We start from the raw sequence: 15,753 nt of genomic DNA, 5'->3' as shown, positions 1-15,753 counted from the left end.
CTAACATGCTGCAAACATTCAGGGGAAACTAACTGGGAAATAACAGGTTTGACAAACATCAGCAATACAGAAAAATAGCAGAAGATACATATGATGGGCCCAGAATTTCATACCTATCACTGCAACAAGCCATGTTCTTTTATTCAAATCCTTACACTTTTTTCCTACTGTGATGACCTTGAAGACAAGTATCTCTAGGCCTTAAATCAGCTGCCTGAGCTGCAGCATTAGGACCTATAGATTAAGGCAGCTGCCATTGTTCTACACTCATATAGTCTGTGACAAGCTCATGTGGACTGCACTGCAAACAACACAAGCCCTGTATTGGTCTATTGGTCCCCTGCCACCAAACTGGCCTTGAGATCAAGTTAAACTAGAACAACCATATCAGGAGAACATCATAGAGAAACTATTCAAATGAAAAGGCTTTTGCTTGGATCAAACAGATTTACAGTGATCTCCCCTAAATATTTCTCCCCCCCACATTCCCCATACCAGTATACTGCAATTTGTTGCAAGCAGTTGAGGACTACTGAATACTCAGTACTCTAAGATCAACATTGTGTTTTCTTCCCTTAGAGGCAAATTAACAAGGAAAAATAAATTTTAAAAGTACAATACTCAGTGGTTATATAATGTCAGCAACTCAAAGAGGTGCACATACTTTTTAATGTACTTATCAATTACAATTCCAGAAAACTGGACATGCCTCTACTCAGCCTTTCACAATAGACACCAGATTATGGCAAAAAAATTGTTTTTTCCAGTATCAAAAAATCATACCTTTTAGGACCTTAGAAAGATGAAAAACAGCCTTTGGTCAATTGCATCTAATAGAGCCAAAGTCTCACACCCAGCTAATAAAAAATCATTCTCTTGACGTAGCCAAGCTGTACTACACTGATATCTGGGTATTATCCTGGTGCTGGAAAAACCTAATTCATAAAAATCTGGAATTCTATTAAAAAGCTGATAGGACATATGAATCTCAGGTGACAGGTACACTGCAGACAGAGCACAGAGAACATCTTGGTTTTGAGTCCACACATTAAAACCCACAAACATTTACAGTGGGTTCTGCAAGAGAACAGACACATACTCCAGGGCATCCCAAGGCCAACCACTGCTCTGGCCCCTGGTTTTATAATTCTATATATAACTGAAATAAATCCATCTCAAAGCACCATTGTGAAAACTCAAGGTACTCAAAAGTTGCTCCATTTACATGTTCTCATGTCCTAAGAGACGGGCAGAGAACACAACAAAAATATTAGGAATTGAGTTTTAGGAACTGTGATCTCACAGATGAGAACAGAACTATTTCAACTGAAGTCAATGAAATTATACCCACAGACATGAGATCACAACGTGGCACTCAAAAAATACCTTCAATCATAAAATCCCCAGATGCAATGCCTGTGGCCAACATTTATATTAGCCACACGTGCATTATCCTGAAAGAAGGTTTTAATTATTTTTATAGTGAGATAATGGTCCCTTGATGATCCTAAAGTCTAGTAGCATGTAGCAATTAAATTTCATTCTTGAGAAGACATTAACAAACATCTGCTACTTTGAATCTATACAAGAATTAGCAATTTTCCATTTCTTCACAATAATAGGGACTTTTCCACAATACCATAAAAGCTACTGACAAACTACATACAGAAATTTGAGGAGAAAGCAGGGGAAAGTCTTCTCTGGGGCCAAGTGCAAACTGGAAGTTTTACACTTTGCCAGTTGCAAGAAAAATGGGAAAGAAAACACTTCATTCTGTAATAAAGTATCAGCTAACACACTTAGCAGAAGGAAACACATTCATCACCAGCCAGATCTGACTTTCATTCAGTGAACTAAAAATACATCTAGAGAGGCTTGCTAATATGGTTGACCTCAAAATTTGGAACTTCCTTCCTTCCAGATGCAAAATAGCTCAAAATTATGCATTTTCAGGTAAGGATCCAAGGGCCCCTCTACTGTCTATTCCCCACAGAAGTTAATCACCAAGCATTACTGAACACAGTCAGTGCTTTAAACTAAGGAAACAATGTTATCCCCACGTATGGATAGAATATTGAGCAATAAGTCTCTTTTGTGTTTTCTAGGATACACTTTACAGAGAATATGCTTTTTCCCTACCAAACATAGTTTAGAGTTGCAGTTGTTTGACTTACCAAATTAAAAAGATTAGCCAGCCTATTAGGACAAATTCCTGTGATGAGCTGATTGTACACAGACAATGATGTACTGATCTTACACTGTCAGGGATCAAAAGTGCCAGCAGGATTCTCCATGCACAGGGACACTAAGGGATAGAACTCCAGCAGCTTTCCTCCTTGGTTGACCCTTAACATTAATCCAATATAAAGTGTTTACAACATTCCCAAGTACCCATGGATAATAATCTGGCAGATTATTCTCTGTTCTGTAGTTTTCCCTCCACGTAATTTACAGGTTTGGATATTTTTTTCTAACTTCAGGATAGATAGTAAGCGGTTCAATAGCTCCCCTCAGTTTTTAGCTATGTTTGTAGAGTCCAGTAAAAGGAACTGCTCTGAAGTGGGCACACACTTTTAAATTAAAAGTAAATTAATTGGATCCTACCATTGATTGTCTAAAGAATTCCTTCAGCTGTTTTGATATATGTGGGGGTCTGTACAAAACCATTTGGAAGCAACAGTTTCATCCCAAACCAGAAATGAGACTTCTTTTATTGGCATGGTGGTGAGGAATGTGGAGTTACAAATCATGCAGTCATTAGGAATAGTAGACATCTCAAAGACAAAATCTAAATAAATGGACTAAGCTTTTCCATAGCCACTGGCAAAGAAAGCGAGTATAATTATGTAGGAACAAAGCAAAAGTACAGCTATTACTCAGTGCATAAGCCCTGAGCAACTCAGTTTCGTTATGCAATGTTTAATTCAGAGGAGTAAGACAGTGCCTCCATCTGAAAACTTTAATCCAAACCAAATTAAAATCCTAGGGAAAAGTAGCAAGCACTTTAAAACACATTCTAAAAACAGAAAATTGATGTCTGTCTTAAAAGAGACAAGGATGTATAGTTCAATGGGTTTTGTTTAACCGCTTAATTTTGAGGCCAAGACTCATTTGAATATTTATTTCGTTCAAACTACAGATGAGGAAAAATATATTCACACAGTCTGTAACAATCTTGTGTATAGCTAATGTTTACTTGTAACAGGGCTGCTTCACTGTACTTTTAACTTGCCCTTAAACTCCATCTTTTTAAGATGCCTTTGCAGTAAAAAAAGATGGTGAAGTTTGCAGACTGACTTAACATTACATGGAAAGAGGAGCTCTCCACAGTAACACCCTCTGATCTCTTCTTGGCAACAACTGTAGAGATCCACCACCTCTGTAAGCCATGAAGAAACAAGAGGTGGGGGGAAAAAGTCTACAGGTTAATGTGGTGGGTTTTTTTCATCTTCCATTCAGAGGTGACAAAGAGACACAGCTCGTTATGTCTAAGACAGCACACAGCTCTGACCTGCTTGTCACATAAAACCAACAAACTGCCTTCCCAAGGAAGTAGCACTAACCTAAACAATAGGATGGAAACATCTTGCATCACAAGGTCAGGACTTATAGGTCATGCAGCCAGGCTAGTGCATTCAGAGTCAGGTAGACAAATGTCTCATTTATGTTTCTAAAAATCAAATTATGTGGTGTTTCACAAACCTTTTTCTACTGAAACATCTTAGTTAGTTCATCCAGTTAAAAGGCTGCAGGATGAAACTGTGATATTGTGAAGGAGGTAAATTACCAACCATTTTGTTAAGAAAGACGATGAAGACATGGGAGGAACACCCACAAAAGCAGCAAAGGAAGGTCTACCATATGTAACTGTACTGCTCTGCATTGCTGTGTAATCTAGTATAAAACTGGTTCTTGTTTTCTCCTTAGTCGCTCATCCTGCATCTGGCAACTCTTCCCATCCTTTGTGAACGATCCTGATCATTCACAGCTCTCTCACACCTCAACCTTATTAGCTCAGCTGGCCTACTGGGGGTCTTTACAGAGCCTTTGACTTAAATAGGAATTTTTCTGTTGTTGCAATGAAATTCTGACCAAAGTCTTCAAATAGTGCCAATATATATGCTTATGGCTAAATACAACAATTGTGAAAAATGAGGCAATACAGCAGTTAGATCCATTACATGTTCTTGCAGTGACTAATAATTTCTTTTGTGTTTCAGAAGATTTTTAATAGTCAACTGAAGCATGGGAAAATATTTAATGTGATTTTCCAAAGCACTGCATTTCTGAAGCTCTGCCAGTCATGTAGTAGACTGAACAAAGCATTACGAAGTATTCTCACACGTAACCACAGGGACTCTATGACACAGGTCATTTAAAGTCTTGTGAGATTCATTTACAATTCTAGGTAAAGCACATTTCTGAAAGTATTTCATTGGCAACTCTCTGAAGCTGTGTTTCAAAAACCAGAGTGCAAATCTCACAGCCTCTAGCCCCGGGAATTCACATCCTATAAAATATTCAGAATTTTTATATTTTGCAGAATAGCCGGAATCTCATCCTCTTGCAAGACTATTTTTATTTTTTTTTTTCTTAAACAATAAAAATAACAAGAGCTGTTAGCAGGTTGGAAGAGGGTCAACAAAACTAGTGTCATAGGCTTTTTATTTCCTTTCTTTGAAACTCCATGGGGAGTCTAATGATCAAAACTTAGCAAAGTGCCTAAGTATGTTGTGTAACGGATTGTTAGATCTCTTGGCTTCAAACTAAAAAGACTATAAACCAAAATTCCTATTATGGATATTTCTTGATGTTTGGTGGCCTGTTATGCATTCCCAATACGGGTAGTAATTTTCATCCTCTTGCCATTAAGATTTCTGATTAAAAAGCATTGCTGCAATACTTCCATGAAATTACCGTAATTTGGGAATTTTTCTTTTGAAAAGAATGTAATAGAATAATTTATGTGTCTATCAATTCCATTCTCTTAGTTAATGCCAAAAGTGGAAGGGACAAATTATAACCACTTGCTTGCTCTGGCTATCACATTGACAAAATGTTGTAGATCACGGAATCATTCAGGCTGGACACAGCCTTTGTGTTGGGCCCACTTGGAGCACTTCCACAATGGCAGAAGCTCCATCTGCTTCTGCCCACAGAGACCTGTCCAAATGGACAGTGCAGACTCACAACAAACACCTGAACCAGCACTCCACTGCTGATCTACAAGAAAAGGGAAAGCAGACAAATATGAAGCGTATTTTGTACTTATGCTTAAGTAATTCCTGTTTGAAGCTTAAAAAGCTGGCTTTGATCAATGAAGTTCTCTGTTTCCCCGTGCTATGTTAAGGAATGTCTCGCCTTTCTTTGTCTGATGAGATGGCCTTAGACTTGCCCCCAGCAGAGCCAATCTTCCCAAAGCTTTCCTCATTAAAATGCTTCATCTGTTTGGAGGGGTTTTCTGTACAGTAACCCACTGCTGCGGATTACAACCAGTGAGCAGCAGGTTTTGAGCTCCACCAGTGTGACTAAGAAAGGAATCCAGCCTGAGTGCCACAAACACCATAAGCCAAATCTTAGTCACACGGAATTCAGTGGCAAACTTCCTACTGATTTTGTGGAATTCAGAACTTACTTTCTAGTCACAGACACTTATCGATTAGAAAACACAGAAGGAATCTGACATGAGACTTCCTTAATAAATGTACTAATGTAAAGATTTTTTATACATTTTCACAAGCACATAATGTTGAACCTTTTCTTCCAAAATTAAAATTTCCTCTGGTATTTCTTACACAGTATTTTACCTTCACACTCTCTTGGTATTTTACAAGCAGATCTTAGCATCATAAAACAACACACCACATATAAATACACACCACACTAGATACAGCAGACTTCTCTCAAAGAAAGAGAACCAGAAATTCTGTGGTCAGTTGAGTAGTTTTTCCTCTAAATAGCTACGTCAGTCCCCAATAAATGTAAAATAGCATTTTAGATCTTCACATATTAGTGGAACATTATTTCTTAACTCCTCAGAGAAAATATGGATATTTAACAAGCTTTTTTCTTAAAAAACAGACCCAAATGCCCCTGAAATCAAAATGACCAAAACAAGAAACTCAATCAGGAAATTAAATAAGTTCCTAAATTTCTGCACATGGCTGGACTTGCCTCAGTAGGCCTTACATGCATCTGCAAAATAGAAATGAAAGGTAGATAATCTTGTAACCATAACTGTAGATTTTACTGCATATTTTGAATAGTTATTTGCTTCCAAAATATGCTAATATTTAATTTAGCTGTTTTATTTAGAGGTTTCTTTTTCCAGGAGAAACCAGAATTCCTTGATTTTCATTACTGGCCCTGAAAACTGGGATAATTTATTTTAAAGTCAGCCAAGCTGTGTCTGTTTTGTGGAAAGACAACTAACATCAATTGTACACTACAAACAAACCAACTGACTGCTACTGGGTTTATAATTTCTCACATTTTAAGACACTGAAGGCAAAACACTTTAGGTGGAATATTAAAAAAGCAAAAGTCAACTCACCCCAATCAGATGTACTGCATGATTTAATTTTGGTACTAGTCAGTGGTAACTGAAGTGCAGAAGTGTTTCAAGTAAATTTTTAATTACACAGGCAAACTGGGAAAAGATGACCAGAAAAAAACTAAAACATAAATCAAGCTAACCATGTATAAAATGAAGATAAAGCACACACATGCCATATTATCCTTTGAAAAAACCCACGTGGCCAGATTTCTGTAAGAAGCAGTGCAGGTTTTAAGGAGCAGTGTCATTAGATGAGTCCTCACTCTGCACTTACACCTTCCTCAACCATTTGATGCACCAGGAGGTGCTGGGAGCAGCTGTGGTTTTGCTAATCCAAAACCCATACAACCATCAGAGTTAAATGAGAGCTGACTAACACAACAAGGAGTTAACCCTTTAAATAAGATGTTGTAGGGCTCCTCCTCAAGGGATTTCTTGATTGCTATAAAAACAATGTCCTAAATCCAGCTTCCACTGCTAGAATAAAAACAAATGCTGCTTCAGTTACCAAATGTAACGATTTCAGTGCCAATGTAAAAATAGCCTTCAAAGTAACACTTTTCCAGAGGTCATGGCTCACAGCTTGCAGGGAATCCATCATCAAAACCTTTCAAAAGTAGGAGCCAAATTTAACTTCAGCACCTGATAGGATAGTATTAAGCAGACAGACTGGCACTAAAGGATTCTTACACAGGAGCTTACACAAAGCCCTCAAAAACGTGTGTTATCATAAAACATACTTAGGCATCTCATGTGATCTCAGCAAGCAAGCATGGGTGAGTTCACCTCATATGGCACTAAAATCAATGCTGCAGATTTACTGCTTCCTTCTCCTAAAGTAATGATGAAAGCCATTTTTCTTCCATATTACCTCTTCCACTGAGCTCTTCAGGCTGTTGTGATCTGCTAAAGACATAAAACTTCAGCCATTTATTTGCACTAAAATACAGAAACTGATCCATCTTCTGCAGCTGCTAGCTTGTTCAAACCCCAATTTAGATTGTATCTGCCTCATCAGATTTCCCCTTTGGTGATACCTGAGTAATTAGTTTTATTTTCTCCACACAGGCCTGTTTTTAACATCTTTTTCCTAATTGAACTGCCACAAGTTTTTCAAATGGAGTAAAAGTCAAGCCAGAAACTTGTTTTGGGGCAGGGGAACTGCTTTTAATTTTACCTTTAAAAAATGCTTGATATATGGGTCATCCAAACGAGCAAGACTTTAAAATTCATAGGAAAGTAACTGTGATTAACAGATGGTTTTACAAGAGCAGCAGTGAATAAAACCTAGCCACTAGGCAAATTCTAACAAGCCAAACTGACCAATGTAAAGGAAAGAGGTGATGGTATCCAGCTGCAAAATAAGCACCACTTTTTAAAAGTTTTTTTTAAAAAAAACCCCAATCTTTGGAATTTATTGTCAAATTTTATTTGCATATTTTCCACTGAATTTTATGATAATGTCCATCAAGAGATGAAAGTTGCCATGTTGTGTTACTGTTCCTCTTATCCAAGTATTTTGGACACTGATTACAGCATTATGAGGAATGATTTTATCCAAAGCTCTGAGTCACAGGGGCACAAAAAAACTTATTAAAGGCCATCCTTTCACAGGAGAGTGAAAAGGCTTCAAGGAAGCACAATTGGATGTCACTGCTTGTCAATGCTCAAAAAAGTCAGTTTGGCCATATAATTTCCTTCACTGCCTATCCACACCACTAGCTCAAGCTCCTCCTGCTCACCTGATACCATACAAAACACGCATGGTTACCAGTCTCTAAAAAGTTTCAGTTTGTGTGTTCCTCACCTACTTGATTTTAGGTGGCTCTCCACAGAATAAATGGAATAGGGCTGATCTGACAGTGCTGTCAGAAGAACAGAGGCTGCACAGCCCCATGCTCCCAGGTGCAACCAGCAGCAAGGCTGAAAATGCATCCTCAGTAGAGATCACACAGCCCCTCCTCAGCTGGACAGGAAGGGGTCTCCTGGTCAGAATATGTCTGGTTTATATGAATACACGTGTTCTTATCATGCATGTGTGTGTATTTATACACACACACATGTCCACACACTTAAGCAACACAGATTCCTTCAGCTGCTGGGCTCACAGAGTCTGCCCAGTAGCCACTTCTGGATCCCAGTGCTCCCAGCTGCTGGCACCTGGACAAACAAGCCCACTCCAGCTGCTGGCACAGACTGTTACACATATATCCAGACATCTCCAAAAAGTGTTCATTGACTCATCTTGATGGGTTTCAGATCTGGACTCTGGGACTGAGGATCTCCTTAGACAATCCTGGAAAGGACCCTAGACCTGGTATCCCTTTCCTTTGTATCTTTAGGTAGTTTTGTCATTTAGCCTGTCATTGTGTCTCAGTGCTCCTCTGGGCCTGCTGAGGTGGGACTTTGGTGAGGTGATGGCTCCAGTGATGGCCTGGGAGGAGTCCACGGCAGGGTATCACTTGGGATCCTCTGTGTGCCTTTGTCTGTTCTCACAAAATTATCCCATACTAGAGCGACCTGGCCCTGCCCCACCTCCAGATTTCTTTTCCTTTTCAATTAATTTGTTCTTCTGTAATTGGTGAACATCTGCTCTTCATGCTTAGCATTTGGTATAATTTAGAGGAAGAATGAAAGGTATCAGTATTGGAAGCACAAACAGAGGCACTTCCTTTCAGACATAACAATCCTCACAGAGAGCATAAAAATAAATGCCAAACAACTGCAAAGTTGAATTTTCCAAATCCCAGTCCCTCTCACATTAAGAGATGCATTGAGCATTTGTCTGTGATTTTTAAAAACTTGTATTTTACTCTCAGACAAAGAACTCCATAAACCTCATTCAACATTCACCCTAACTGTGGGTACCTTCAGGCTGGCCCCACCCAGAGCTCCCAAGCTGGCTTTGCCACACAGGATGCTTTCAGCTGGTCCAGCACATCCCCTTGCGAGGAGAGGAGGAGTGGTGGCCAGCACAGCAGACAGGCTTCCCTGGCCCACGCAGGCAGAGCTGGGCTGGCTGACCACAGTCCTGCCAAAGGTATTTTAGCTTTCTGACCACTCACTGCAGGCAGCAGCCCACTACACTTGTGGGGAGTTGCTCAAATATTTCGACCAATTCTTTCCAAGTATGGGGAAAATTACTGCTGCTTATGTAATCTGTCTTTTGCCAAATGGGAATCTGGGAGCTCAGCTGAGCTGACGTTAGCATTTAAGTTAAGGAGCCAAAACATTTTTCACTCTGATGTTCTTTTGGTTTCCACCATTGACTACAGATTCTGCTAAAACGTTACATCATAGTCTTAAATGTCACCTATAGCACGAGGATCAAGCAAGGTGTTTTGTGTGAGGTACAGTTTGGAAGGCAAATTTTGGGAATACATGGACATCAGGTGGTACATAGCAAAGGCAGCAGCAGCAGCATTGAACTGTGCAAGTCCCACAGGGCCCAGGTACTGTGTGGCACTTGATTATTCCATGTGACAGTGGGGACCTGCTGACCAGTGGCTCCCAGAAAGACACAGCCCCAAGTATCTTCAGACAACCTTCCCATCTTGTTTCTTAAATTGGAAACTTATTTAACCTCTTAATTGCCAGCACATAATTGCACTGATTTACACTCGCAGTCTGTTTGTAACATATCCCTTGAAGAAGCTGAGTTCATATAAATATGTATCATGGAAAGAAGATGTATATGCCAAGAAAAGAAAACAGAGACAATTAAGAAGGATCTCTCTCAACCAAAACAGCATACTGATTAATTGAAAGCCTGTTTCATAATCTATCAGGAAATGGTAGCAATGAGTATCAATTTCAAAATAATAAACATAAAATAAATACAGAAAACCAACGGAAGGAAGTCTGTTATGGAAGTCTTTTGCAGCAGTAATAAACCCCAAATCCTGGAAAACTTTAAACGGTTCAAGACCACATGTTCTTATCAGGTATAAAAGCTGGCTTATAAACTGCATATGAATTAAGAACAAAACAATGGTAACACTCTTCAGATTACATCTGTGATGAGAAATGGCTCATCCAAAAAGAGGATGTCAACCCACCTGCCACTCTTCTAACTTGAGTTTGGGTCAATTCTTACTCTCAGTCAAGTTTCTGCTAGCTTGAATGAGAGTTGATCCTATTGATGCTCAGAAAACCAATGTCTCAAGTTTAGAAACTTAACTCTTGTATATGTACACAGGAAAAACAGTCTCTTCTGTTCATCTCATGGAACCTTAAAAGAAAACAAGCCATGAGGGCATACTGGTACAAACAGGTGTGACAGAAATCACAAGCTCCCTCTTCTGTAAACCCCTTTGGTTGGCAAAGCTTTTTTTTTTTTTTTTGCCTTTATATCTACTAAGGGATGACTTCAGCAAGGTTAAGGAAACAGCTGAAAGCAGCAATACTGTTTTTAACTGGTTTTAATTCAAAAGTCCCTAAACATAGTCCAACAAGAAGCAAATTCAACTAAACAGACAGGTGGGTGTTTTGTGTATCCCTCTTCCCTAATTAAATTTCAGATGCCTTGTGGAAAGGACATACAAGTGGTGCCACCCCCAAACCAGCCTCTGACTGTCACTGCTGTCACTGCTGTAACTGAAAGGGTTTGTAATTCTCAAACCCAGCATTCTGCAACAGCAGAAAATGCTTTTACAATTTTCTTACATGCCCTGCTAATAAACTTGATGAATCAGCATCAGTCAAGTTTGTTTTGGTAGCTACGGGCTTCTTCCCTTTCACTATTTCCTCCAAAGCTGATCTGTATTTTCAGCATTTAAAAAAAACAAACAAAAAAACCTAAAGAAAACCCCCCACAAGCAAAGAAATAAACCAAAAAGGCAAGGCTAAAGAGATGCAAAGACAAAACAGGTTTGCTTTACTTGATCTAGCTAACCACAACATAGCAACATAAGAATTGTCTTTCTTCAATACTATACTCCAGCTGAATGCCACATGTAGAGGTAAGAGTAGGAGAGCCTTGTGACACTTGCAGGCATCTCACTGCAGTTTCCTGTGTGATAAACAGAGCCAGTAAAGCTGATTCTCAGTGAACCAACGACAGGTGTCATCAAAGTAACAGGAACCCACAGCAGGGGAAAACCGCGGCTCAACGCCGGTGTCAGTGTGTCTCGGGCTCCACTCATTTCTAGTTATGCCAACACACTTCAGATTGTCAAATTTACTTTGAAAACCCTACAGACTCCCCTAAAATTATTTCTGTAATAGCAATAAGTAAAAGCTGGAGCACTGTGAGATTTGATTCCAATCAGTGTGATGACAATCTCACGAAAAAAAGAGAAAACATGAGGAAAATAAAGGAGAGATGGCCGATCTTGGCTATGGCTTCCAATGCTGCTGCTTTGCTGCACTTTATTTCAAGTAAAGCTACATTTTTAAACACTGACAGAGCTCAGTAAAATTTAGTAGCTGTAACTTACAGTTAGTCTTGGTTAGATTCTCCATCACCTGAAGTCCTTAAATCAGTTTTGGGTACCTCCCCAGAAGATAAGCTGTAGCTCAGCCAAGTTTATTGAGCTGTATAAAAAACTAGTAGATTAGGCTCTCTGGTTTGTGTTTATGTAAGATTGCAACCATGACATAATGTCTCTAACCTTAAGTATCCACTAGGCTATAGAATATCCAAAATTCAAAGGCTGTATGTGGGAGCCATTGATTCTAGTGCACCAAAAGTGGGCATGTAAAACATCACATGACAAACAAGAAAAAAACAGTGCAGTAACTCCAACATTGGTAACTTTGGTGAAGCATGGAAAATTACTGCACGCACTATTATGATGCAAATACAGTGCTGAAAATAAAATTCACATCTTATAACAAGACAAACAACTACAGAACATATCTGTCTTACCAGTGCCATGGCAACTGTAAAATAAAACACACACACTGACCTGAAATAGTAGCAACTTCTTCCCGTTAAGAATATTGCTTATAAGGGAACAAGCAAGAGCCGACTGACCACATATCCATAAAAGCTGGGAATGTTTTCTGTTTCCAGAAAGTGTTTCAATGCCTTTACTATTTTTAACAAAATAAAAAGAAACCAAACAACCAACCAAAAAAAAAAATTAAGAAAGAAAAAAAAAAAGATAAGGTAAATTTGTCCCTGATTTTATAGTCCCCAAGTACATGAAGCTAACAAGCTGAACATATGCACACTTCAGGGACTTTCCATAATCCAAACCATCCAGTTTCCACTTGCCTCAGAATGTGCTGATAAAAACAAACTCCCTTAACCAGACTCTGATCCCACAGGCTGACCTAACCCTTACACACAAGCATCCCACTCTTTTGTCTCACCAAAGAGACAATGACCTGCTCACACAAGTAGGCTGACAAAGTAAAAAGGAACAGCTGCATCTGCCCAGCCAGGGATTAACTGGCATTTCAGCCCTGTCTGTCCACTGAACAGCTTTCACATTACTAAGATTCACCACTTTGATGCCATTCACTCCAGTGAATTTTTAAGAAATGCTATTTACAACTGGATAGACCTGTAAGAAAGGTTGGACCAGGATGATTGGAGATTCCTTCCTAAAGAAAATCTTGCACAGACTGTTTTACAATTGTATATCAGATATTGTCCCTTATCACTGCTTGCAGATTTTAAAAGAGAGAGAAGTCCTGAAAACTTCTAACTTCTGGAAACTCCTAAAAATCTGGTAAAAAATTAATGCAGAGAAAAGATGCTATAATCAGAGCATGTTGGGAAAAAGCCCCCAAATGTGAACTGTGCCTGTCTTATTTGGTGGTACAGCACCAAAACAGCTTCTGAGTGGAGGTAGCAAACAATGGTTATTGCCCAGTGTAGTATTCAGTAAAGAGAACAGCGTGGAGTTGGATGTATCCAAGCAGAAGAGGATACACATCTAGTCATTATCCTGTTTTCAAGCCACAAACAGCTTGCATATGCTTGTTTAACCATAACATATTTTTCTATTAGCAAATGACTGTGTATTCATGTTCACAAATTCTCCACATCTGAGCAAAAATTCAAAGCAGGATCTCCTGCCTAGAATCAAGTATCAATTACCATTTCCTACAATAAATATAGCTGTAACAGAAATAATCTTACATACTGCACTGGACATTTAAATATTGTCTAGCAAGCAAAAATAAGAGATAATACATATACTCACATATACCCCTTCATGTCTTTACTCTGACTAACACAAAAGTCTGATTTACAAGTACTTCATAAATTTGTGAAAACTAACATGGAAACTGTTCTGCAGCTCAGTGACCTCTTGGAACCAACTCAACCCAAGTGCTGTGCACACAGTTCTTCCCAAGAACAGAAGTCTGTGTGCCACCAAATGGGAAGGGAAAACAGCAAAACAACAGGCATGTTTTTGCATTTAATAACCAGAAACAGTTTCAACTGCTATTCTCTACCCTGTTCACTGACTTTCTAAGAGCTCCCATTTAAACACCTAGAATAACTTCTCATGAACTACTTAATCCAGTTCCCCAACCTGAAAGTCCTAACAGCTGCTGCTGTTTGAAGCATCCAGAACATTACTTGCATATACTTTGTAAAAATGGCATTTGCTAGTAAAAGCAAAGCTTTTAAAGCTTAGGGGAAATAGCCTTGGGGTTTTCCCCTTCTGAGAGCTTAAAGTTTTATGAGTGAACCTAAAGGACTGCCAGACTTCTAAAGTGACAACACATTACAAAAAAATTTCCTATGTGTTTTGCAAATTTGAAGTCAGCCACATTTCACTACTGACATAAGGGTTTTTAATATCAGCTCTAATGAAATATAATTCTCCAATGACATAACTGTGAAGTACAGCATTTTCATTTCACTAGCTGGCACAGAGGTTTTGGCCTTATTATTATTATTTCTTATGTAGAGCCAAAAGTGTTCTAGGCCCTGCACAGACATGCCTGAAGACAAAACCTTTTCCTTGTATCTGCTGTAAACACAGAGACTGCAGCATATTCAGCTTTACAGAACAAGTCACGCATTTTCACATGACTGCTATGGCCAAGTCATATGGTAAGACAAAGGAATAAGACAAAAATGTAAGAAATAGTTTGCCTTCATCTCTACAGTTTCACTTTCACTAAATCTCTTTGGGTAGGATTGGATAGTTTCTGGTTTGGAAGAATGTCACTGTTAATTGGAAAAAATCCTACAGTCAAATGAAGAAATTCCAGCCATTATCATAAAAGCCTGAGGGGAGGGGGGCATAAGCTGAGGGTTAAAATGACAGTCTTATTTTTAAATCTGATTCTTCCTGAGGTCACAATTCCTCTGCTGGATGAGAAGTGTTTATTTTAGAATTGATATGTGCACAGCTCACAACAGTTTAACCACACACCAATAAAAATTAAAAAGCTCCTGTTTGCAAATGACTGAACTGAGAAGAGCTCTGCTGTCCCTAGACCCAGAACACCCAAGAAACAGGGATGACAGAAAAAGCTACACTTATCCCATCAAGGCCTACACCCCCTGATGAATGAGATGAAATCCAAGCATGGAAGACAGCAAGTCTCAGAAAGAGAGACTTGTCTACTCCGAAGCCCTTGAGTAGTTGGTAGGAGCATCTGACATGGCCACTTTGTTCTGAATTTGTTGTGGGACAAGCAACAACAATGACAATGCTGTACTCACCCCTTCACCTACACATCCTGCTCAATGCACGTCTCTCCAGGTCTCCAAAGGCATTACTTGGGACAGAAATTGCCTCAGTTTGGCTGTTGCCTACATGCTGTGCTTTGGGACCGAGCAGTGACCCTGGTATCACCAAGTGCTAGGGGATACTGACGCTCTAGAGACACCTCCACACACACAGATCCAGCTCCAGCTTAGGAAAGAGTTTGAAAGGGGTATCCCACGGCATAGTTCACAGTAACAAGACTAGTCCTGACCTGCTAAAACATACACAGAAGGGATAAACCATACTGACAGGTACAAAGGGGACGCCTCTGCTGTGGCAACATCTCATAGTGGCTGTCATGGGTGGAAGGTAACAGGACACATTCTCTTTGCCACAGGGCTGATGCACACTCAGCTTGAAAAAGAAGTCAGTACATTAAATTGAAAGGTGGAGAGAAAAGCCTCCAAAAACATAAAGGGCAGATGGCTGGTGAGAGTTAACAAGGTTCATTTGTGGGGCTCCTTTGCCAGCTTCTTGTATACGTCTTGAGATAACACTTTGTTGGATCCGTAA

General features: G+C 39.3%; 2 protein-coding genes across 9 annotated transcripts in view; one reads left to right on the top strand and one right to left on the bottom strand.

Annotated features, from left to right (window-relative positions):
• Positions 1 to 15,753, bottom strand: part of CMSS1 (cms1 ribosomal small subunit homolog) — a 256,935-nt gene that overhangs the window by 52,616 nt on the left and 188,566 nt on the right. The window contains exon 1 of one of the 8 annotated variants that reach the window (XM_064410768.1): positions 11,995 to 12,034. The exons of the other annotated variants lie outside the window; for them this stretch is intronic. Within the exon in view, the coding sequence (XP_064266838.1) occupies positions 11,995 to 12,019 (25 nt within the window). The 5' untranslated portion in view covers positions 12,020 to 12,034. Of the gene's footprint in view, positions 1 to 11,994; positions 12,035 to 15,753 lie in introns of those variants that run through there. 8 annotated transcript variants of the gene reach the window in all.
• FILIP1L (filamin A interacting protein 1 like) overlaps positions 1 to 15,753 on the top strand; it is a 188,092-nt gene that overhangs the window by 20,854 nt on the left and 151,485 nt on the right. The window lies entirely within an intron of this gene.

Source organism: Passer domesticus, chromosome 2 (assembly GCF_036417665.1).
Source record: "Passer domesticus isolate bPasDom1 chromosome 2, bPasDom1.hap1, whole genome shotgun sequence".
Lineage (NCBI taxonomy): Eukaryota > Metazoa > Chordata > Aves > Passeriformes > Passeridae > Passer > Passer domesticus.
The sequence above is the reverse complement of the archived record's forward strand: the minus strand, read 5'-3'. Positions and strand labels throughout refer to the sequence as shown.